Below are 22,549 nucleotides of genomic sequence, written 5' to 3'. Positions count from 1 at the left end.
TTGAGTAACAAATTGTAATTTTTACACTGGAATACTATAGCAATGAAAAAGAAAGAACTCATACAATGGCATGGACAAATCTCAAAGTTTGGCCAAACAAAAGACAACACTATGATTCCACTTATATTAAGCTCCAGAAGTGACACATCTAGTCAATAGCTGCAAAGAGCCGATCAGTGGTTCCCGGAGGCCCAGAGGGAAGGGTAGTCATTGACCACAAAGGACTGTGAGGCAACTTCGGGGAGCAATGAAAGTGATCTATGATTTGAATGTAGTGGTGGTTATTATACATTTGTATGTGTTTGTCAAAATCTATCAAATGAATACACTTTATTGTGCTAAACTATACCTCAATTAAGTTTATTTCTGAAGTAAAAAAAAAAGTCAATTCACCAAATAATGAGTTTACCAAAAATATAACCTTTTCTACTAGGTCATCCACAAAGGCCCCCCTCACATGGTGTTTACTGAGCTGGGTGCTTAGGATCCAGCAACACCAGCCAAGCAGTTCTCATGGTTGGGGCCCACAACTCATAACTTTCAGGGCCCCTCAGGCAGCCTCGCAGAGTTTCTGTGAACCTTCTCCAGCCTCTTCCATCTATTCTCTGGGTGGAAAGGACACATCTGTAAGGCTGCTTCTCCCAGAGGTCAGACGTGCTCTCAGCTCAGCTCCAGAGACTCTCTCACCATTACACCAGCTGTCAGATGATGGAGGTGGGGGCACACAATAACATAAACGACCGCCTATGTATTTCTCCTCGTGTCTTACCTATAGGAAAGCTGAGTCCTAGAGAAATTCAGAAACCAAGATTTAACTTCTGATTCTCTTTGTATTTTGAAGACAGTCTCCTACCTCAGGGCAGCAGAAGCTAGAGGCCAGTTTGAGGGAAGAAAGGACCACAGGGATCACAAAGACAAAAACAAAAAACAAAACCACACAGGTTAAAATATTCACTTTCATCCCTTTTAAAAAACTCTTTGGTAAATCTCTGATTCCCAGGAGAGGCTCAACAGTGAGTTCCTGACTTACAGGAAGTCTGTGTTTGAAATTGGTTTCTCCAGAATTAGGGCCACCTCCTGCCTGCCCAGCAAATTTTCTCCACCGATGTCACAGCAGCTGACTCCTCTGTTTAGCAACGTCACCTGCCCTGACACCTGGCACGGTGTGGGAGCCATAGCCAGGTGACTCCTGCCCTACTTGGCCTCTGCCGACATCTGGCCTCATGGCCAGAAGAAAGCCCTTCCATCTCTGTAAATTGACTCGACAGGAAGGAAGTGTCTGCCTGTGTAGACCTAGCCTGACCTAAATGCTGGTGGACAAGACTCTGCTCTGGCCAGGCCAAGTGACCAGAGACAGTGAAGAATGAATGGAGCCTGTAATCTCACCTCCCATCACCTTTCTCTGACACTCACAGGCCCTGCTCTGGATTTCTCTTCCTCCTCCTCAGACCTGCAGGTTTGCCTTTCCTGGGCACTGTCCCCTCAGGCCCAGAGTGACAGCTTGAGAAGCTGAGACAGAGTCTGCCTGGAACTGGGGGCACTGGGAGCCTGCAGGGCATTTGGATAGGATGAGACCCATGGCCACTCCTCGCTGGTGAAGAGGGAGAGGCATTTATTTACCAGGGGCCTTCTGCAGGCCACGGCTTGCCCCAAACAGCCACCCTGGGCTGATGAGGGAGGCACGCCTGCCTTCCAGCTCACCCAAACACAGTGCTGGTGGCCACCTGTTCTGCCTGTAGGAGTGGGCTTTGCTCTCTTTCTTAAACATTCTCTGCTCATGAGTCACCACTGCCAACAAAAGAATCATCATGATTCTTCTACTTGGCATCTGGGACCTTATTTAATTTCCTTTCTGAGTCGTCCTACCTTTCTTCATGCTGTTTCACCTGACCAAAAAATGCCTTTTCCTGGATCCTTCTCTTTCCTTCAAAGACAAGTACAAGTTTTTCCTGTTCCGTGCAGCTTCCGCTGACTTTCCCAGTCCTGAGTGGCTCTGATCCCCGAGCAGCATATTTTTCCTCTTATGTGACCCAATCATCCTGAGACCATTTGTGTGACCTTCCTGTCTCATCTAGCATAGGCTGTGAGCTCCTTGGGCAGATGACATCTTAGTGTCTGAGGTTGTTGTCCGGTGGATCACAGCACTTGTATTGAATCCATCGCTAAGTAAGGGCAAGCCATGTGCTAAGATTTAGCTCATCTAGTCGTCACAGCCACCCTAGAGGTAGGAATTATTATGCTTACCATTTTACAGATGGAGAAACCCAGGCGTAGAGGGATAAATTTATTCAAGTTTATGCAGCTCACAAGTGACAGAACCAGTGGTTCAAATCCAAGACTATGAAACTTCAGGGTCTAGACCATGAACTAACTGAACTATGTTCAGTCAAGTTTGAGACAATGACACTGTCATCCTCACAGTGGTGACAGTTGACAAAGAGCAAGTTCAGTGTACAGAAGGCTCTAGACAGTCTTACTATGTGTGAGAGAGAGTCAGGAGCAGGAAGATAAAACCTATCATCCAGTTGATAGAGACACAAGTTTTAGTAGCAGGAATGTCACAAGATTGACAAATGTTGAGCTATGGATATAGGTGCTTTGAGAATTCAAAACACTAAGTTGGACCTTAACATCTTCTTATGAGAATAAAGAAGGGCAGGATCTGTTGACAACACTAGGAGCATAATTACTACCCATGTTGAAATCAAGATCTTTTCTTGTCATATTTATCCTTATTTTATATCTTGTTATCATGAAATAGTCATGTCTGATTTGTTGGCCAGAAGTTCTGAGACATCTTAATGTATTAACTTCAATGGCTGATTTTTTTTTTTTTTACCTCCCGTTACTTGAAGGATATAATATTTGCTTTACTTTATGTTGCCCAGAATTTATTTACTCATTGTATGTTGTGTTAGCTTCTGCTAAACAGCCCAGTGATTCAGTTATACATACATATATATATATTTTTTTTCATATTCTTTTCCATCATGGTCTCTTATAGTATATTGAATATAGTACCCTGTGCTATACAATAGGACCTTGCTGTTTATCTGTTTTATATACAGTAGTTTGTATCCCAAACTCTTAATTTATCCCTTCTCCACCCCCTTTCCCTGTTTGGTAACCATAAATTTGTCTTCTTTGTCTGTGTTACTTGTTACATGTTTGTTTTAGGAAACTGAGCTTTCTCAATGAACACAGGAACATTAAGAGGCCTTTTACAAACATAACGGAGAATCTCAATTTTCAAGGCCAGTAGCATCTTGTGAAAGGCTGAGTGTATGATGGTTAAAGCCAGAAGTTCTGGGACAGACTGATTTGCATCACAGCCCCATCACTGGTGGCTCAGGCAGTAAAGAATCTGTCTGCATTATGGGAGACCAGGGTTCAATCCCTCTGTCAGGAAGATCCCCTGGATAAGGGAATGGCTACCCACTCTAATATTCTTGCCTGGAGAATTCCACGGACAGGGGAACCTGCTGGGCTACAGTCTATGGAGTCCAAAGACTCAGACACAACTGAGCAACTAACACCTGTCTCTTACCATGGTGACTTTGAACAAGTGGCTTATCCTCTCCATGTCTCAATTCTTCTTTAAAATGAGATAATAATAGTGTCTACATCACAGGTAATACAAGATATGAAAAGTAGTCCCTGTCACTTTGTAAGCATTCAATAGATGGTAACCACTTTGTTCCTGTTGACATCTGTGTGATGGTCCAGTGGTTAACATGCCATAACTAGCCACCAGTAAGAAACTGATGGGCTTTAGGTGTTTCCAGTTGATGAAAAAGATAAGCAATGTTCCTGCCCTGAAAAGGGTTAATGGTCTGGTGGAATGAGGCAAAAAGAATAGATGAACAAGATAATCAAGATATGCTTTATTGAATTTGATTTAATTTAACTTAATTAATAGCCAGAGCAACACAGAAGCAAGTAGATAAGTGAAAGGCACACGAGTTATGAAGGGTGGATAGGGCAGAGCTCCTGGAGAAAATGACATTTGAGCAGAGCCATGACAGAGGAGAAAGAGCCAGCTATGCACAGAGCGGAAGTCAAGGATTTCAGGCAAGGCAATGGCAAGCGCAAAGTCGCTGAGGTGGGAAAGAATTTAGCATGTTCAGGGCATAGAGGGCCATGAGACAGACCCTGATATTTAAAGAAGCTTAACATATGATAAAAACTAAGATCATGGTATCTGGTCTCAGCACTTCATGGCAAATAGAAGGGGGAAAAGTGGAAGCAGTGACAGATTTTATTTTCTTGGGCTCCAAAACCACTGTGGACATTGACAACAGCTGTGAAATTAAAAGAGAATTGCTCCTTGGAAGGAAAGTTATGACAAATCTAGACAGCATATTAAAAAGCAGAGACCTCAGTTTGCTGACAAAGGTCTGAATAGTCAAAGCTATGGCTTTTCCAGTAGTCACATGCTGATGTAAGAGTTGAACCATAAAGAAGCCTGCCTGACTCTTTGCCACCCCATGGACTGTAGCCCTCCAGGTTCCTCTGTCCATGGAATTCTCCAGGCAAGAACACTGGAGTGGGTAGCCATTCCCTTCTCCAGGGTATCTTCCTGACACAGGGATCCAACCTAGGTCTCCTACATTGCTGGCAGATTCTTTACCCTCTGAGCCACCAGGAAAGCCCAAAGAAGGCTGAGCACTAAAGAACTGATGCTTTCAAATTGTGGTGCTGGAGAAGACTCTTGAGAGTCCCTTGGACTGCAAGATCGAACCAATCCATCCTGAAGGAAATCAACCTTGAATATTCATTGGAAGGACTGATGCTGAAGCTAAAGCTCCAACACTTTGGCCACCTGATGCAAAAAGCTGACTCATTGGAAAAGACCCTGATGCTGGGAAAGATTGAAGGCAAAACGGGACGACAGAGGATGAGATGGTTGAATAACATCACTGACTCAATGGACATGAATCTGAGCAAACTCCAGGAGATAGTAAAGGAAAGGAGAGCCTGGCCTGCCACAGTCTATGGGGTTGCAGAGAGACAGACATGAGTTAGCGACTAAACAACAACAACAATATATGTAATAAAATTGGAACCACACATTAATAGAAAAAGAACACAGTAACAGATGACATGGTCACAAGTGGCTCCCTATGTAGGGTGAAAGAAAGCAGCAATTCCACTTCACAAGCTAAACTGTTCAGAAGAAGGAGTAGAAGGTGAGGAACCATGGCAAGAAGTAAAAGCCACCAGAAGCTGTGGGAGGGTTCTAATCAGGGCTGTCAAATGTTTGGGGGAGATTCTGTAGAGAACGGCTTATAGTAAGGCAAAAGTGCAAGCGGGCAGACCAGTTAGACTGAAGCTGTAGTTGAGATGAGGGAGATAATTACTCAGGCCAGAGCAGTGATAGTGACTCTGGGGAAAGGCTGGAGGGAAAAAAATTTTCCCCGAGTGCAGAGGGCCGAGGACATGGCCTGCTATCACCCTTGGTGCCTGTGAGCCCCGAGTTTGTCTTTTTTTAAAAATATTTATTTACTTGGCTGTACCAAGTCTCAGTTGGGATATAGTTCCTCCACCAGGGATCAAACCAGGACCCCTGCATTGGGAGCACAAGGTCTTAGCCCCTGGACCACCAGGGAAGTCCCCCAAGGTTGTATTTTTGACTGTTACTTCCCTGAGCTCACAAATCCTTTCCCATCCTCTCTCTCCAAAGAAAGGCAATCTTTATTCAGCATTGTCAGTGTTGAATAATTGCTACAGTGAAATTTCATTGTTGTTTTAATTTCTCTGGTTACCAATGATTTTGAACATCTCTTTAAATGCTTGTTTGTTTTCTGGGTTTTCCCCTTTTATAAATTGCAGGTTCAAACCTGATTCACTTTTTAAAAATATATTTATTTATTTAGTTGGCTGTGCTGGGGCCTAGTTGGGCATGTGAGATCCAGTTCCCTGACCAGGGATTCAACCTAGCCCCCTGCACTGGGAGCATGGAGTCTTAGCCACTGGACCGTCAGGAAAGTTACTGACTCCCTTTTTGTGTTGGCATGGCCGTCTTTTTCTTTTGAAGTATATAAGAATTCTTTGTATATACTAGACACGAATCCTTTCGTGATTTGCAACTGCATTGAAAACATCTTCTGTTATTCTGTCAGCTATCTATTAACTATTTCTCTGTGTTCTTAGTTGAGAGAAACCCTTACTTCTTATGTAATCCAATTTAGAAATGTTTTCCCTTGTGGTTCGTGGATTCAAAGTGATGTTTAAGAAACCTTCATCCCCAGGACCATGGATAGATTCTCCTATGTTGTCTTCTGTTAACTTCATAGTTTTCCATTTCTTATGTTATAAGAACATACCCATTTACAGCCCATCTTTTTATATGGGGATGGGTGGGGATGCTGTTTTATTTTATATTACACACAGAGCCATTCATGACCATGTCATCTCTTAATCTGTTCTTTTTCTACTGACTTGTGGTGCCAATTTTTTCCTACGTTAAGTTCCCTTAAACATCAGGGTCTATCTCTGACTCCTCTATTTTGTTCCATTGGTTCTATTCTTATACCAACAACCTACTGCTTGTGTTAGTGTGACTTCGTAGTTTATTTTAGTATCAAGCAGGCTGAGACTCTTCTCTTGACTATTATTTTTTAAGAAGTGAGTTTGTTACCCACAGATATTTCTTAAGAGGAAGAAATTTGGGATTCATTTTGGAGGTAGAACTGTGCTTGTGGCTTCTTTTGCTTTTCCCCAGTTTTACATTTCTCTTTTTTTAAATTCGACCACATTTCCCTACTGGTTTCTAGTTTTCATACCTTGTTCAGAAAAATCCTCTTCATCTTCTTCATTCTCTAATATTAATATTTTATTTTAAATCTTCTACAGTGTTGTTTTAATGTGTGGATATTTAATCTGTCTGGAATTCATTTTTCTGTGGTTATAAAGTTTAACTTTATAATTAACTTCATTTTATTTCAAATGGTCAGCTAACTTTTCCAATAATGAATAGTCCATCCTTTCCTCACTGATTTAAAATACTTCATTCATATGATGAAATTTCATACATACCTAGGGTTGTTTCTAGGCTCTACTTGGCTTATGGAAAGTACTGGAATCCAGAATTTTTGACAAGAATGCAAGAGCATTAGATGAGTTAAGCAGTAGAATGGCGGGTGGAGGGGGGTAGTTATAAAGGTCACTGGTCAGCCAGGTGTGTGGGGGAGGAACTCGTGAAAGGCAGAAGGCTGAGAATCAAATGCTGCAGATGGGGTGGGAAGGAAGGGACAGGCTCCCAGGTATCTTGAAAGAGGGAAAGTGAAGAATTCATCCTTACCAGTTCTCCTGGGAGAGATGTTAGCTGGGCCACTGGGGAGGAATGTACTTTTCAATGCTGGGTTACCTGAAGCTAAGAGGCTGCCGGTGAAGACAGATCCTGGTCACCCCAATCAATAAGAGTCAATTAACAAGAACCCCAGATATAGACAGAGGTAGGGGTTCAGAGGAGCAGGCTGGGGGTCTCTGGGGAGATCTCAGGCTCTCTGCTCATCAGGGAGGAAAGGGCAGTGGGCAGAAAGAAACTGGGTCCCCTCCACTTTGTGCGGAGATGGCGTCAGACTTTCCACAGGAAGGAACTCTGGGGGCAGGGGCATTGATCTGGAGCATCAGCAGTGTACCAAGAAAACTGTCATAGCTTAAACTTTATGCTCATTCAGAGACACCCTGGATTGGAGAAGGCAGTTAGGCACCCTTCACCCATAGTGCGGACGTTGCCTTGTGCCTGGCACTGCTTGCCTTTCCAGCCCGCTCCCACCATTCCCACCCAGGCCTCTGCCCCCTCCTGCTCGACTGAGTCCACACGGTCGATTCACTGCTTAGCTCAGCCCTCTCTTGTCCTCTTAGTAGATTCTTCACTGTTTTCTTCCTGACCACACCCTGTCAGCACAGAGCCGGACAGTACATGCTGACAGGTGCGTCTGCTCTCTTCGCTGTTGTAACAGCTCCCACCTGGGTCAGAGACTGTGTAGAGTGTGCAGAGGAAGAGACTTCCACCCTCCCTCCTGTTAGCCTCCTATTCAGTTTTATTTCATTCAACCTAAGTGAGGCCCTGCTCTTGAGGAGTTAATGGACAAATGAAGAAATACAAGGATTAGAGAGCCAGATTTTGCATATACTGCCTAGGCTGGATGGAGTTGGGGGAGGGCAAGGGGAGTGGTGGCTAGGCTCCTTCAAGTTCTGGACATTGAGGAATGCTTAGGAGTCTGGGGCTTGCCCTGGGCCTGTTTGATGGTGAAGGGGTTGGTGGAGGGAATGGGCAGCACATGGACTCCTCAAGAGGAAAAGTCGCCCTTCCTTCACCACAACCCTCACCTTATCAAGTTCAGGACACTGCAGGGCTGTGGGCTGGATAGTCCACAACATCAATCAGCATTGCTTTCCCAAAGTTCAGCTCTGATCATGTCACTCTCTTGCTCAAAAACCATTATGGCTCCCCATTACCTAGAGAATAAGTTCAAACTTAAAGGACAGATTTTAAAGGTCACAGCTATGGGGCCCTAATATATCTTTCCAGATTGTTCCTCCACAGAGCCTCCCTTCTCTCTGCCCAACCCCCACCACCCTTCATATGCCACTCACCCCCTATACCTCCTCCCACACAGCTCACTACTCTGATACCAGACCACGTACATTCCTGAGCATACCCTGCTTTCTGGCCTCCTTCCTCCTCCTCATGCTGTTCCTTCTCCCAGCATGCCTTTCTCACCTATCATTAGCTATTGCAATCCTGTCCATCCTCCAGGACTCAACAGGTGCCACCTCCTCCATGAAGCCATCTCACACCCAGTCTTTCCCTTCCCAGCTGACACTCATTTTCCAGCTTCTGTGCTCTCTAAACCACAGATGTTTACAAATGGAAAGGGTTTATACTGCTCCTTCTAGGATACCCCCTTTTAGCATAACAGATTCAGAGGTCTGAACTTCTGAGGGGTTGAAAGCATTGGGCTCCCTGGCTGGACTGTCAGCAGCTTCAAGCCTGGGATTTCCTCTCTTAGTAGTGTGTATGCAGTAGGTGCTCAATAAATGTTGTGAACTAAATCCAATATAGTAGAATCTACCAAGGACTTGTCTGGTGGCTCGGTGGTAAAAATCCACCTGCCAATGCAGGAGCCGCATGTTCGATCCCTGGGTTGGGAAGATATCCCTGGAGAAGGGCATGGCAACCCACTCAAGTATTCTTGCCGGGAGAATTCCATGGGCAGAGGAACCTGATAGGGAATAGTCCATAGGGTCACAAAAGAGTTGGACATGACCTAACGACTAAAAAGCAAGAGTTCACCAAAGGGTGTGAATGGTGAGTTTGTGTCCTCGGCAGAGGGGGATGGCAAAAACAGACAAGGATGCAAGCTGGGAGGGGTCCAAGCTAAGGCCCCATCCCCCTCTGGAGGGCCTGGCAGGCAGAGAGGAGCAGGGAGGGGACGTCCACCTCCTGCACAGGAGAAGGCTCCACAGATACCACCAACCAGGTTCCCTCTCTGCATTGGAGTCTAGTCAGCCCTGCATTCAGATTCACCCTGAGTTTCATACAATCACTTTAATCCATGAGCCAGAAAAGCCGGTTGTGGGGCCCCAGGCGATAGCTCAGGCAGGAAACTCCCAGTGTACCCAGCTGGGCAGCCGAGCAAGCGAAGCCACCTCACAGGTCCCCCAAGTAAGCCAACCACCAGGACAGAGATAAGGATCAGCCGGGTGGGGTGGGAGCATCCTTGAAGCTGCCCTGAGCCCAGACAGGGGCTGGGCTCGCCCTCCCTCCGTTGGCCTCCCGTGAGGGAGGGCAGGGAGCACTTGCCCTTAACTGCTCATCACCAAGGATTAGAGCAGTTACTTTCTTTTCCTCATCCTCTAACTTTGGAGTCCTGGTCACGGTCCCTGCCTCTCCTGAGGTCCCTGCCCACAGCTTCTGAGGTACTGAGCCATGGGACTAAGTAGAGTTAGGAGGGAGGACACATCCTCCAGACGGCAACTCTGAGCCAGGACCCTCACAAGCTGCAGAGACAGAGCATCCCCCAATCACAGCTGGGCTAATCCTGGGGTCTGCAGGGTCCATCAGCCTCTTCCTGCCACTCCCTGGCCCACTGGACAGCCTGATTGTTCTCCTGGGGGCAGCAGACTGCTGACCCTACCGGTCCCTGCATTTTCAGGATCTGAAGCCCTGAGGGTCCCTTGACACGAAGAGGCCTGGGTCCAGGACTCAACCTGTCTACCAACTTGAGCCCCTCCCAGAGCAATCCAGCCACTGCCGAGAATCCTTTGGAGGGCGGAGCTCTGAGTCAGAGTATAAATTCCCCATCTCACCAGCCAGCTACAGAGCCACATGATGCTCCAGAAGCAGATGCCCGTCTGGGTCTCCCACTACCCGCCAGACTCATGCCAAGAGGACGGGGACAGGCCCGCGGCCACCTGTGCCTTGGAGGTGAGGGCAAAGGGCTGGGTGGGTGGGCCAGGAGCCGAGGGCAGGAGACACACTCAAAGAGGGCTGGGGTCACGGCAGACTCCAGACACACGGAGCACCTTGGCTAGGGCAGCCCCTGCTTGGCACTGGGGACACAGTCTGGCCCAGCTTCAGATACCCACAAACTTGACAAGATGCATGGGAGTGACTCAGGGCTGTCCTGGGGCCAGCAGCACCGAGGAAGTGCTCAGCATTGCCGGGGATGGGTCACATTTGGCCACTCCTAGCAGCGAGCAGGCTATCACCCTGTGGACTTGCCGAACTGCCTGCCGTGAGTGCGTGGTGTGGTGTCAGGTGAAGACCAGAGCCATTGTCGACCTGTTCCCACTGGCCATGAAGTGCCCCTCCTAGTTTTGTGGTCGAGGCCCCTGGGTCCATGTAACAGCTCTCAGGGAGACCCCAGGTTCATGGGTCAAACCTCCAGGGCTCTGGACCAGTTCTGTCTGGGCTTTCCCACCTCATCTCAGACTCCCAGTTTGCTACCGGCATGCCATGGCAAGCACTGTCAGCAGTGACATCTTCCTGTTGACCTTCCCCCAGCCCACACTAGATCATGGAACAAGATGAACGATGCCCTGGAAGTGTTTTGTCTTGGGGTGGGAGGTGGAGACCCTGTTCAGTCTCCAAGGATCCCAGGAGGGAAGTTCCAGGCTGTGTGGTGCCCGGTGCCCCACTGACCAGTCCAGGATGGATGTCACCTTCTGGGCTGTTTCTATACAGCCCCCGGGGTGCTCAAAGAACCTCCAGTTCACACGTGCTCCTGTCTCCCTTGTCTCATTGAGCCTCCAGGAGCTTGAGTGAGGAGAAACCTCCACAGAAAGGACAGAGAGCGGCACTCTTCCCTCTCAGGCCCTGGGGGGTCCATAACTCAGAGCTAGGACTTCTTGCCCTAAACCCTCACCTAGTCTGAGTAATAAAAAGGAATGTGGTCTGGGGAGCTGCTCAGACTAGCAGGGAAACATTCTAGGGGCCCATAGAGTCCCCATCCACATGCTCTCCTTTTAGGGAGGGTCCTCGCCTCCTGGAAGCTACCACCAGGCTGTCCTGAGCTCTGACACAAGTGTTGCAGGAAACTGATGGATACAACCAGCTCTCCAGCAAGGAGGTGGCATCACCAGCCAGCCCTGCCCTGAGAAGCCCTGCAGAGGGGAGTTCCCACAGGCTTCCAGGGAGCTGTCTTCCCTCATCGGCACCCAGACCTCATGGGCTGGTTTGGTTAGCGTAGGCTTGATCCTTACTACTTCTGAAATATGGTTGTCATACCCTCCTCCCAACTCTCAAACCCTACCTGGGAGCCAGACCCTGGGAGCCAAACTGTAACTAAATATTCTTCTAATGTGTGGTGACAGCTAGTTTTCTGGGGTGTTAGGATAGCCCCCAAATGGGAGCTGAGGATTTTACTGCTGCCTCTTCTGTTAACTACTCTAGCGCATGACCCGGAGCAAGCTATTAACTGAGTTGGTTAATTCGCGGTGAGGGCCAGCCTCCAAGTGGAGGGCATGGGCACTGCCCTGCAGCCAAGTACATCTACCCCTGAGTCCTGGCCCCGCCCCTTCTGGGCTGTATGACCCCGTTTGAGATGCAAGCTCTTTAACCTTGGTCTTCTTCTCTGCAAAGAGGAATAGTAGTGCCTTCCTCAGAGTCTCATTGGGGCAGGGGGCCTAGATGAGAACAGATACAGTGCCCCCAGGTGGAGCAGAGCCTGGCACACGAGAGAAGGGTAATGAATTGTGTTCCCAACCTCCCCACCAAAGCCCTGTCTATAAAGTAAGGGGCTGGGAAGGGGTAATATTGGATTGCAAAATAATCAATCCTGAGAGTCAAGCTTTTTTCCACATGAACTGGCAAGATGCCCCTGTCCTAAGGAGGTTTCAGGAGAAATAGAGTCCTGGCAAAACCAACCCCAAGGACCAAGTGCCTACAGCCTGAGCCATGGCGTCCCAGAAACCTACCATCCAGTCCCGCCCCCGCCTCCCCATCCCTACACAGCAGTCCTGGTTGTTAAAGTCTCTAAATACACTTCTCCACTGGTTGCCAAATCGTCCCTGCCTTGAGCTCCAACCTCCTGAGTGCTCTGTGGTCCTTGTCCCTGGACCCTCCAGTGCCCTCATGAGCTGGAGGATTACCATCCATCCCTGATCCTGGGCTGCAGACTAGCTGGTGCTTGGCCAAATCTGCTGTTAAACGTTCACTCTGATACCCAGCTAGCACATCCTATCAGAGGGACGAGCTTGTCCAAGCCCCTGAAGTTCTTACCCGGATCCCATAAGCCACCCCATACACTTGGGTTCCATAAACCCACCCGTTTCTAGTTCCCATAGTCACAGACACTATCCTTTGATCTATCACATCTTTCTAGTGTGTGTTCATTAGCTCTGGGACCATGAAGTTTTGCGTATGCCTAGCATCACTCCAATTGAGCTAATTATATCAGGAGCAAAATATGTACACTCACTTTAATCCCAGAAGGTCATTTTTCATAGACTTAATTCCTGGAATCATCTGGCCCTAAGACCTGAGTCCCATGTTCCCGCTGCCTTCCTCCCAGCACGGCCCCTCTGGGCTCTCTCTCACACCCTCAAGGCTCTGTCTCCCTGCTGACAGATGGATGAGTGCTTTGCAGAGTACTTTGCAACTGGGTGTCTCCTGAAAATTCCTGGGCTAAAGGTGTAAGCTGAGGCTCCAGACCACAAAGCAGCCCTCTGTGGCTGCTAGAAAATGGGAACTTCTCTTAAGAGCTCTTACAGTTCTGACATGCTCTGGTTGTTTGACAAAGGGATTGATGATGGAATGTGTCAGAAGAATACTGAAAGTAGAAGGACTGCCAGTGTGTGGGGGTTATTTGGGGGCTTTGGGATAACTCAAGGTGAAACAAAAACCTGCAAGGAAAACAGACTTTCAGAGAAGATTGGGGCAAGCAGCATCTGTCTTCATGTTTGTCGAGGGTCACTTTCAAGTTTAAGGCGACAATATAATCGTAGTTATGAACACAGGCTTAAGAATTAGAGCTAGGGGACTTCCCTGGTGGTCCAGTGGTCCACCAGTGACAAAGCTCATTGGAAGTTTTAACTTCGCCTTCCAATGCAAGGGACATGGCTTCAGTCTCTGGTTGGGAAGCTCAGATCCCACATGCCTCATAGCCAAAAAGCCAAAATATAAAACAGCAGTGGTCCACATCACACACACACACACAAAAATCAGAACTGGATGCAAACTCAATTTCCTTTGATTCGAGCTGAGTGCCTGAAACAAAGGACTTAGGCTCAGAATCTTCATCTGTAAAGCGAGGCTAATAATAACTGCTTTTGGGGTGCTGTAAGGATTAGTGGTGCTGAGTTAGAGTAGAAGAAATGGTCAACTTCGTCAGAAGGTACAGGGTTAGATGACAGCAGACAGCTTTTCCTGGAAGGCAGGGAGACCCCGAGTGAGGTCCTACAGGAAGCTGTGGATGCTCATTCCCTCCCAGGGAAGACACAAGGGAGCTGGGCAGGGCCAAGGACAGCCCCTCCTGGAGGCAGGAAAAGGGCTGTAGTGGCTGAGAGGACTGGGCTCCTGGGTTCAGAGATGTGGGGAGTGACCCCTGCCTGGGCCGAGGCCTTGGCTTGGAGTCTTCTAGCTGCGCTCTGAAGAAGTGGGTCAGGCTTTACCGGAGCTGCTCTCCTGGATGAAAGCTGACTCCTGCCTCCTCCCCACATCAGACCAGGACACATGCTCTGCCCACATGAGGACCCGCGTGCCTGGAAGGGGTCTGCCCAAAGGCACAGTCTTATTTCCAGAACCAGAAAAGAAGTGCTATGTGCAGCCTTTGGTCCAAGTGACAAAGCTCAAAAGGCAATCCCATTAGAGCAAGGGATTGACCACGAAAATATTCAGTGTTTCAGAGTTAATCTCACAAAAAGAATCCTCAGACCTGTATGTGACTGTCAGTATGGCTTTGTTCAAACTTTGAGGCAGCTTTTGGGGAAAGAGGAGGAAAAGGCCCTAAAGCTGACTTATATGTGGATCTCAGGGACCAAGCAACAGCCTTCCCAGTCATTGTCCTATTGTTCTTGGTTAGAATAAAGCCTCAGGAAATTCCCTGGTGGTCCAGTGGTTAGGATTTTGCCTTCCAGTGCAAGCGGTGCAGGCTCGATCCTTGGTCAGGGAGCTAAAATCCCCCGTGCCTCCTGGTCAAAAAACCAAAACACAAAACAGAAACAATATTGTAACAAATTCAATAAAAGTCTTTAAAAATGGTCCATATCAAAAAGAGAGAGAGAGAGAGGGCGGGGACATATGTATATCTATGGCTGATTCATGTTGATGTTTGGCAGAAACCAACACAATTCCGTAAAGCAGTTATCCTTCAATTAAAAAAGAAAAAGAAAAAAAGAACAAATTAAGCCTCAGTAGAGGCTGGAAGGACAGACATCAAAATAGCAGTTCTCATGACAAGAAAAAAAATTTTAATTACGTGTGATGATGGGTAACTAAACTTCTTGTGGTAACCATATGACAATTCTAAACACATATATCATCAAATACATTATGTTGTATACCTCAAACTCATGCAATGTTATATGTCAATTATTTAATTTTTAAAAAGACAGCAATACTGCTATTATAAAGGTTTTATGAAATTAGAAACTGTAAGAGAAGTGTCTGGAAAATAGTAATGTTACCAAATGCAAATCTGTGTACCTGATGCATGAATGTGCACCTGATGTGAGGCCAAACAAAACCAAAATGCTGGAGTCTGAAACAGAGAAAGGTTTGTTGCAGGGCCATGCAAGGAGATGGGTCATGCCTTAAAAACTCCTGAGCTCCCCAAAAGCTTTCAGCAAAGCCCTTTCCTAGGAAAGATGAGGAAGGAGAGTGGTTAGTTGTTGCAAACTTTTTAGTGTCGGATCCTTTTTTTAAATTGGGGCTTACTTGTGTTACAATGCTGTTAGTCTCTGCCGTGCAGAAAAGTGAGTCAGCTGTTCGTATATCTCCCCTCTTTTTTGGATTTCCTTCCCATTTAGGTCACCACAGAGCAGTGAGTAGAGTTCCCTATGCTCACAATAGGTTCTCATTAGTTATCTGTTTTAAACCTAGTAGGGTATATATGTCAACCCCAGTTTCCAAATTCATCCCACCCCCTCTGCCCTCCTTGGTGTCCGTACATTTGTTCTCTACGTCTGTGTCTCTATTTCTGCTTTGCAAAATAGAGACCAAAATCTGTACCATTTTCTAGATTCTATATATATGCATAAATATATGATATTTGTTTTTTCTTTCTGACTTCACTCTGTATGCCAGTTTCTAGGTCCATCCACATCTCTGCAAATGGCGCAATTTCATTCTTTTTTCATGGCCGAGTAATAGTCCATTGTATATATGTGCCTTTGTTCTTGAGGTCAGGTCATGGTCAGGTCACAGTGTTCCTGTAAATCTCCACCAAACCAAATGTTATCCTATTGGCTATACCCCAGTACAAAATGTTTTTGGTGTTAAAAACAAATATTATCCTCCATCCTGACAAGAAAGGGCAAGGTCTCAAGGCTCATCCTTTCCTCTCTGAGGTCCGGACTTGCTAAGAGTGGAAGCTCCCTAGGCAGGCCAGTTACCCTGCTTGGGAGCATTTGTCCAACACCCAGGCTAGGTCCTCCCACAGTGCAAGGCTCAATTGAGGAGGCAGATTTCAGCTGGTGGCCCCCCCAGGGCCAGGTCCCCAGACACCGTCCAGGTGACATCACTCAGGGAGCCAGGCACCCAGGACCCAGCTGGGCCTCTGGCTCCTCAGCACACCCAAATGAAGGCAGGTCCCCTGGACTGTGACCGATGGAGAGAGCTACCACCATTAGGGCTTGGAGAGGGGGATCAGGGAGAGGTTTGCTGCTGCTTCAAGGACTGAACCTGACTGTCCCCAGCCCCCAGATCACCCACCAGCCTGAGGCTGGAGGGCCCTGGGGAGAAGGCCATGATCAGCCTGCACTGCACTCTCTGCCCCAGGACCCCTGCAAGGCCAACTAAGGGGGACGTCTCACCGGCCAAGATCAAAGTCTCCCGCTATACCCACCCTGCCCCTATTAGAGTACGTGTTCAGTAGATTATATTACAAATATTATCTGACAATAGCCAAGGCAGATGAACTACTGTGGACAGTCTGAGTTGAAAATAAAAGTATTTATACATAGTGATCTTCTCTGAGTATTGGCATTTTGGGGACTCTTTTTTTCTTCACACTCTCATGGTTTCCCCTAAACCCTAATATTATTTTAAAGAGAGAAGAATTGCATTTTCTCAAAAGAGTAGAAGGTGACTCTTGTAACATGGAGTGGATGACTCAGAGTGTAAAGGGTTCCAGTTCAGAGGCCTCTATAAACATCATTGGGTGGGTTGGAGGAGTCTGATGGTGTCTGCCATGGGCACGGGCTGTAAGTGGACAGTAAAAAGACTCATGGAACACAGACATAAAGGACAGACTTTTGGACACAGTGAGAGGAGAGAGTGGGATGATTTGAGAGAGTAGCATTGAAACATATACATTACTGTATGTAAAATAGATAGCCGGTAGGAATTTGCTATATGACATAGGGAACCCAAAGGCGGTACTTCATCACAACCCAGAAGGATGGGATGGGGAAGGAGGTTTAAGAGGGAGGGGATATATGTATACCTAGGGATGGTTCATGTTGATATATGGCAAAAATCATCACAAGATTGTTATTATCCTCCAGTTAAAAAAAAAAAGACTCCTCTAAGCCTTGGTAAAATGCCCAGGAAAAGGGCTTCCAACTCCAAGATCCAGATAGGAAAGACAAGGATAGAAGAGGCATGAAACTGTCCTTCCTCTGGGGTGTGTTGCTCAGAGGACTGAGGACAAGGCCCCTCACCTCCACAGCCTTGGACCCCCTGGGGACCAGAAGCATTCTCCAGACTGCAGATGGTCTGAGGGGAGAGGTTACTGGAGTCTGGGCAGTGGGAGCCTGTGCCAGATTGACCTGCTCTCTCCGCCAAGGCCACCTGCCACCACTGCATGAAGAGTGAGTCCCGTGTCCTCTCCTTCCACAGGAGGGGCTGTCTCCATGCCACCTGCTGACAGTGAGGGTCATCCGCATGAAGAATGTCCGACAGGCCGATGTGGGTGAGTCTCCCCCTCCTTCTTCCCTTCCTCCTCTCTACTTCTGGGGCCAGGATGGAGACAGGCCTAGAGGGGAAATGGTCAGGGGTCGCTCTGTGTGTGTGTGTGTGTGTGTGTGCATATGTGTATCTCTGTGTGTTCTGTATTCAAGTTGTATTTCAGACTTTGAGGTTTGTATCATTTTTCCAGGCCCCTCCCTGTAGCTGCATCCTTGGCACAAGCAGCTCCTGCAGGCCTCGCTCAGCTATCCACCTCACTCTCTCTTCCCCACTCTCCCCTCCCTGGGACCCCTTCCAGGAGTCAGCTTCCCCCACCCTGGGCATGGGTTTAGGGGCTGTTGGGATGGAAGGGAAGGGGAGGCCCTTGGGGACCATGGAGCCAGTCAGCCCCAGTGCTCTTCTCAGGATCTGGATCCCAAATGGGCCCGACAGTGCATGCCAGGGGCCCCAGTTCTGCAGTTCAGCCCGGGGATGTGGTTGACTCACCAGGGCTCTTTGTGCAGGGTCTTCTTGCTACTTTAATTTCCCTTCCATCCTGGGCCCTGCTGCATTCCCAGGCCACAGGGGCCCAGGGAAGTCTCTGGTTTCAGGAAGAAATGTAGGCATCTGGGTGGGTAGAACAGAAGCCCCTCCCTATGCTGCCCTCATCTCCCCACCATCCAGGGAGGAAGTCTGGCCCTCAAGGAGAAGAAAGCTCTGTGTCAGGGCTCATGATTGAGGGGGTCCCCACGTACTGGCAACCACACAGGAATGGCCCAAGGGCTCCAGGTTCCCCAAAGCTCCCTTATGTTGCCCTCACCTTGGGCTCGGCTGTGCTGGGAGAGCCCAACACGAGGGGAGGCATCTATATGCAAAGCAATCATGGAGCGGAAATAGAGGGTGGCGGGCTTCCCTGGGGGCTCAGACGGTAAAGAATCTGCCTGCAGTGCAACAGACCTGGGTTTGACCCCTGGGTCAGGGAGATCCCCTCAAGAAGGGAATGGCTACCCATTCCAGTGTTCTTGACTGGAGAATTCCACAGACAAAGGAGCCTGGCAGGCTACCAGTCCATGGGGCTGCAGAAGTGGAACATGACTGAGCACCTAACACTCTCACTTTCTTTAATAGAGGATGGCATTCTGATCTTGTCACTACAGGATTTAAAGGACACTGAAACCTGGGAGTAGCTAAGGAAGGCTGCTTCGAGAGCCTGAGGTCTGAGGGGACAGGGTGTGAGCATCCAGAGGTCTGGGAGCCCAATCTGAGGGAGGGCTCCTCCTGCGTTTCACCCCCAGCACCTGCTGGAGGCCTGCCTGGGGCCAGATACCACTCATCCTCCCCAACCTGAGGGCAGTGCTGTGGGACCCGTTTGTATATGAGGATTAACTGCCTAAAGCAGAATCAGTGTTTGATCCCAGGTCTGGCTTGCTGAGGGGTAGGAAGGACAAGCCAGGAGAAGGAGCCCAGGCTATTCAGAGGATGGATGAGAATCTAATGGCACCCTAGTCCTTGAGGCAGGGACTGCATGACCTCCCGAGGGCTTCTGTGCAGATGGCATAGGCGTGTTGGGGAAAGGCTGACAGCCTGCTGCAAAGCTGTCGCTGCAACACTGCAATGCCAGGATGAGTGCGGAGGTGGGGAAGGGAGGGCCCTACATCCCGGGAGAGAACAAAGGGACCAGGCAGGATTCAGACCCCGTCCCTGGCAGGGTGAGTGTCCAGAGCCCATGCCATCAGTTGCAGCCAGCATGGCTCCATTCCCAGGTCGGCCAGTGGGCCAGGGACTTCTTGGGCTTCTTGGGGCCTCCCAGGCCACCAGTAAGTGATGTGAGGAGCCTGGAAATGTCCCCTGGATCTGGAGCCTGGTTGCCTCTTGCCTTCATTTCCACGCCAGGGTGGGTCATCAGACACCTCACCCCACACCCCTTGGGGCCAAGTCACAACTTTCACATGCCTGCAGTGGCCTCACCTGCCTTGGCTCCTCTAGAGGTGGCTCTGTCCCCGCCCTGCGTGTCATGCGGGCCTCACACTCTTGGGCAGGCCTATACCTGTGCTCTCAGACCCTCCCACCATCCAGGGCCCTTCCTGTTACACCCATCACCTGCGGGCCCCAGGGGTGGAGGTGAGGTAGGGAGCAGGCAGCCAGAGAAACAGGCTAAGGTCTGGCCCACCACCTCCTCTCTCTCTTCCCACACATGCCTCTGGTACACAGGCTGCCCTTTGGGGGTACCTGGTCCCCTTTGGAACATGTCTGTGTTTTCTTCATTTCCCTGAGGAACAGAATTGGGGGCAGTCATGGTGTCTGGGGGTGTCAGCCCAGGTCACACTGTATCTGGTTTCACAGTTGTCATGGGCTGGGTTCTGTTTCTGCCTCGCCTGGGTTGAGACTATCCTGACATCTTGCAGGTCCTGGGTCACCTTCGCCCCAAATCGTTCCTCCTGGCTTAGATAAAAAATGAGCTCCTCTCTGGTTCAGTCCTGTAAGAGGCGCCTAAGTCTCTAAGATTTCCAGGAGCCCCAAAGGGATGAGATTTGGGGGTGGATCCCTCATCAAGGAGCTGGGTCAGGGCTGCAAGAGAATTGGCCTGGAAATCTTGCCAGAGTTTTTATTCCTCTCGGGACGATAAATTAAAATTCAAACCAGCAGCCCAAGAGGTGTGAGGTGGGTGTCTCTAAGGAAGATAATGTTCTTGATATCAGTAGAGATGGTTAAGTCATCTTGGCCACCCACATTCCGGAAAAAGAGATATGTCATTCCGACAACCAAGCCCTTTTTCACTTCATGAGGAACAAAGGTTAGAACCAATGTGTGCTTAGGAAATTCCCCAAAGTTCTCAGAATTGGGTCATCCTTGCTTAAGCACTCTTAATTGCCACTACCTTAGAGTCAGCTCATGATGCCGCAGCTTGTCATCTGGGCTTGGCAGCCTCCCTCCACCATCCTCCCTCCCCAGGATTACCTCTCTTGGGCTGCACTCTCCTTCCCAACCTTAGAGGGGACAGGCAGAATGGCTCTCTGCAAAAGGACTGGAAAAAAAATTTATGGTTGACATGTGGGTGTCTGACCAATGCTGACTCTTCCACGAGTTTTTTTTTTTTTTTTAATTTTAATTAGAGATTTAAGCCTTAGGTCAAAAATTCTGAGACTTCAGTGGATTTGTGTATGTTAGTCATTCCTTCAAGTCCAACTCTGCAACCCCATGGACTGTAAGCTACCAGGCTCCTCCGTCCAAGGGATTCTCTAGATAAGAATACTGGAGTGGGTTGCCATTTCCTTCTCCAGGGCATCTTCCCAACCCAGGGATCAAAACTGGGTTTCCTGCATTGCAGGCAGATTTGTTACCATCTGAGCCACCAGGGAAGCCCAGTGGATTTAATGGGACAATTTTAGGCATTGACTAGTGATCGAAAAGGAATCTTAGAGGAAAAGGGGCCTTTCCAGGGTTTGTGAAATCGTGCTAAGCAAGTGGGTGTAGGGTTGTGGGGTCCCTGCCTGCAGGCTCCCCCTGCATAGGAGACAGGCCAAGAGGAGGGGCCTTGGAGTCCAGGAAAAGTGAAGGGAGGGCCCAGGAGGGCTGAGCAGGTCCCCAGGGAGTCTCCCTTTGAACAGAGCCATTAGACATGCCAACTGATATATCTATCTATATCTGTGGTGACTCAGCCCAGAATTTCTGGGTTTACTGATATAGCCCAATAGCAGAAAGTTGGGGTTTTCTCTCATTCATTTAGTCACAAATATCCAGCGGTGCCAACACTGAGCTTCCCAGGGTTCAAGGGGTTGTGGAGACACATGCACCAACCTGTCCCTGTGGTATAGACTGGCCAGTGCTCCATCAGGAGAAGAGCAGAAGGCTCTGGGCTATGAGGGGCACCTGGCCCAGACTTGGGGGCTTAGGCAAGGCTTCCAGAGGGAGGTCCCTTCTGTAACCTGAAAGGGTGGAGGAAGGGTAGTGTGAAAGAGGAAGAGGAGGGTGTTCATGGCAAGACGGCATGGCCTTCTGAGACCTACAGGGCACTGGGTTTGGCTGGAGTTTAGAGTTTGAGTGTGAGCACATGCATGTAAGAGTGTGTGTGTGCATGCATGTGTGAATGCCTCTGTGTGTGTGTGTGTTTGTGGACAGGACGGGGCTAGGATGATAGGGAGAAGGATGTGAGGCTGGGGAAGTGGGAGGGGGTAGCCGTGCTGAGTGGGTGGGACTTCTTGAAAGCAGGGAGCCACTGAAGGATCTTAAACTGTGGAGTGACAAATGGGAAAAGAGCCCTTTGGTTTCTCTAGAGAGAAAAGAAGAGGGTGGGGCAGGACAGAAGACAGGGTTCCCAGTGGGGCAGTGATGAAGAGATGGCAGAGATGAAGATGGCCTGCACCAAGGCAGTGGCCATGCAAGTAGGGGGAAGTGGACAGGCTGGAGAACACCAAGAAGTTAAATCGACTCATGTGAGTCTAGTCAGGACACCTGAGTTCACAGTGAGGAGGAACAAGCTGGGCATGGAAGGAATGGTACAATGATGTCATCATTTTCTTTTGATTCTACTGTGTTTGGATTAATGATGATTATGACATTTAAAGACAGTGTTATCTCACCTCTATTTGATGGGCGGAAGGCCATGAATTCCAGTTCACTGAATGGTGAAAGATTAGCCTGAAAGATTAACCAGACAGAGGGGATGAAATCAGAAACCAGGGATGCTCATGATGCAAGCAAGTTATTAGGTCTGATGAAATTCTCAGTGTAGTAACAACATAGGACTAAGTCAGTCTGGTGGGGAGGGGTCACCCCTGGTTCCATTCTCACAGGACATTATTAATTATAATTAGGAACTAGTTTGGATCAGTCCTATCAGTACAGAACTCCCATCCGTGCCCTGCTTTATCATCTAGAAGAAGCTTCTCTAACACTGGAAACTGTATTGACTTTTCCCATTCTCTATGTATCTGGTGGGTGTCCTGGGAATTACCCCCAGCAGATTGCCAGAAGATTGACAGAGGCCAT

General features: G+C 48.5%; 1 protein-coding gene across 2 annotated transcripts in view; it reads left to right on the top strand.

Moving 5' to 3' along the window:
- PLA2G4E (phospholipase A2 group IVE) overlaps positions 1-22,549 on the top strand; it is a 77,835-nt gene that overhangs the window by 26,011 nt on the left and 29,275 nt on the right. The window contains exons 1-2 of one of the 2 annotated variants that reach the window (XM_043471564.1): positions 10,336-10,438; positions 17,513-17,585. In XM_043471564.1, coding sequence (XP_043327499.1) covers positions 10,340-10,438; positions 17,513-17,585 — 172 coding nt within the window. In that variant the 5' untranslated portion in view covers positions 10,336-10,339. Of the gene's footprint in view, positions 1-10,335; positions 10,439-17,512; positions 17,586-22,549 lie in introns of those variants that run through there. The other variant, XM_043471563.1, reaches the window with a different exon arrangement.

This window comes from Cervus canadensis, chromosome 6 (assembly GCF_019320065.1).
Source record: "Cervus canadensis isolate Bull #8, Minnesota chromosome 6, ASM1932006v1, whole genome shotgun sequence".
Taxonomy (NCBI): domain Eukaryota; kingdom Metazoa; phylum Chordata; class Mammalia; order Artiodactyla; family Cervidae; genus Cervus; species Cervus canadensis.
This window is presented reverse-complemented; position numbering and strand designations above follow the sequence as displayed.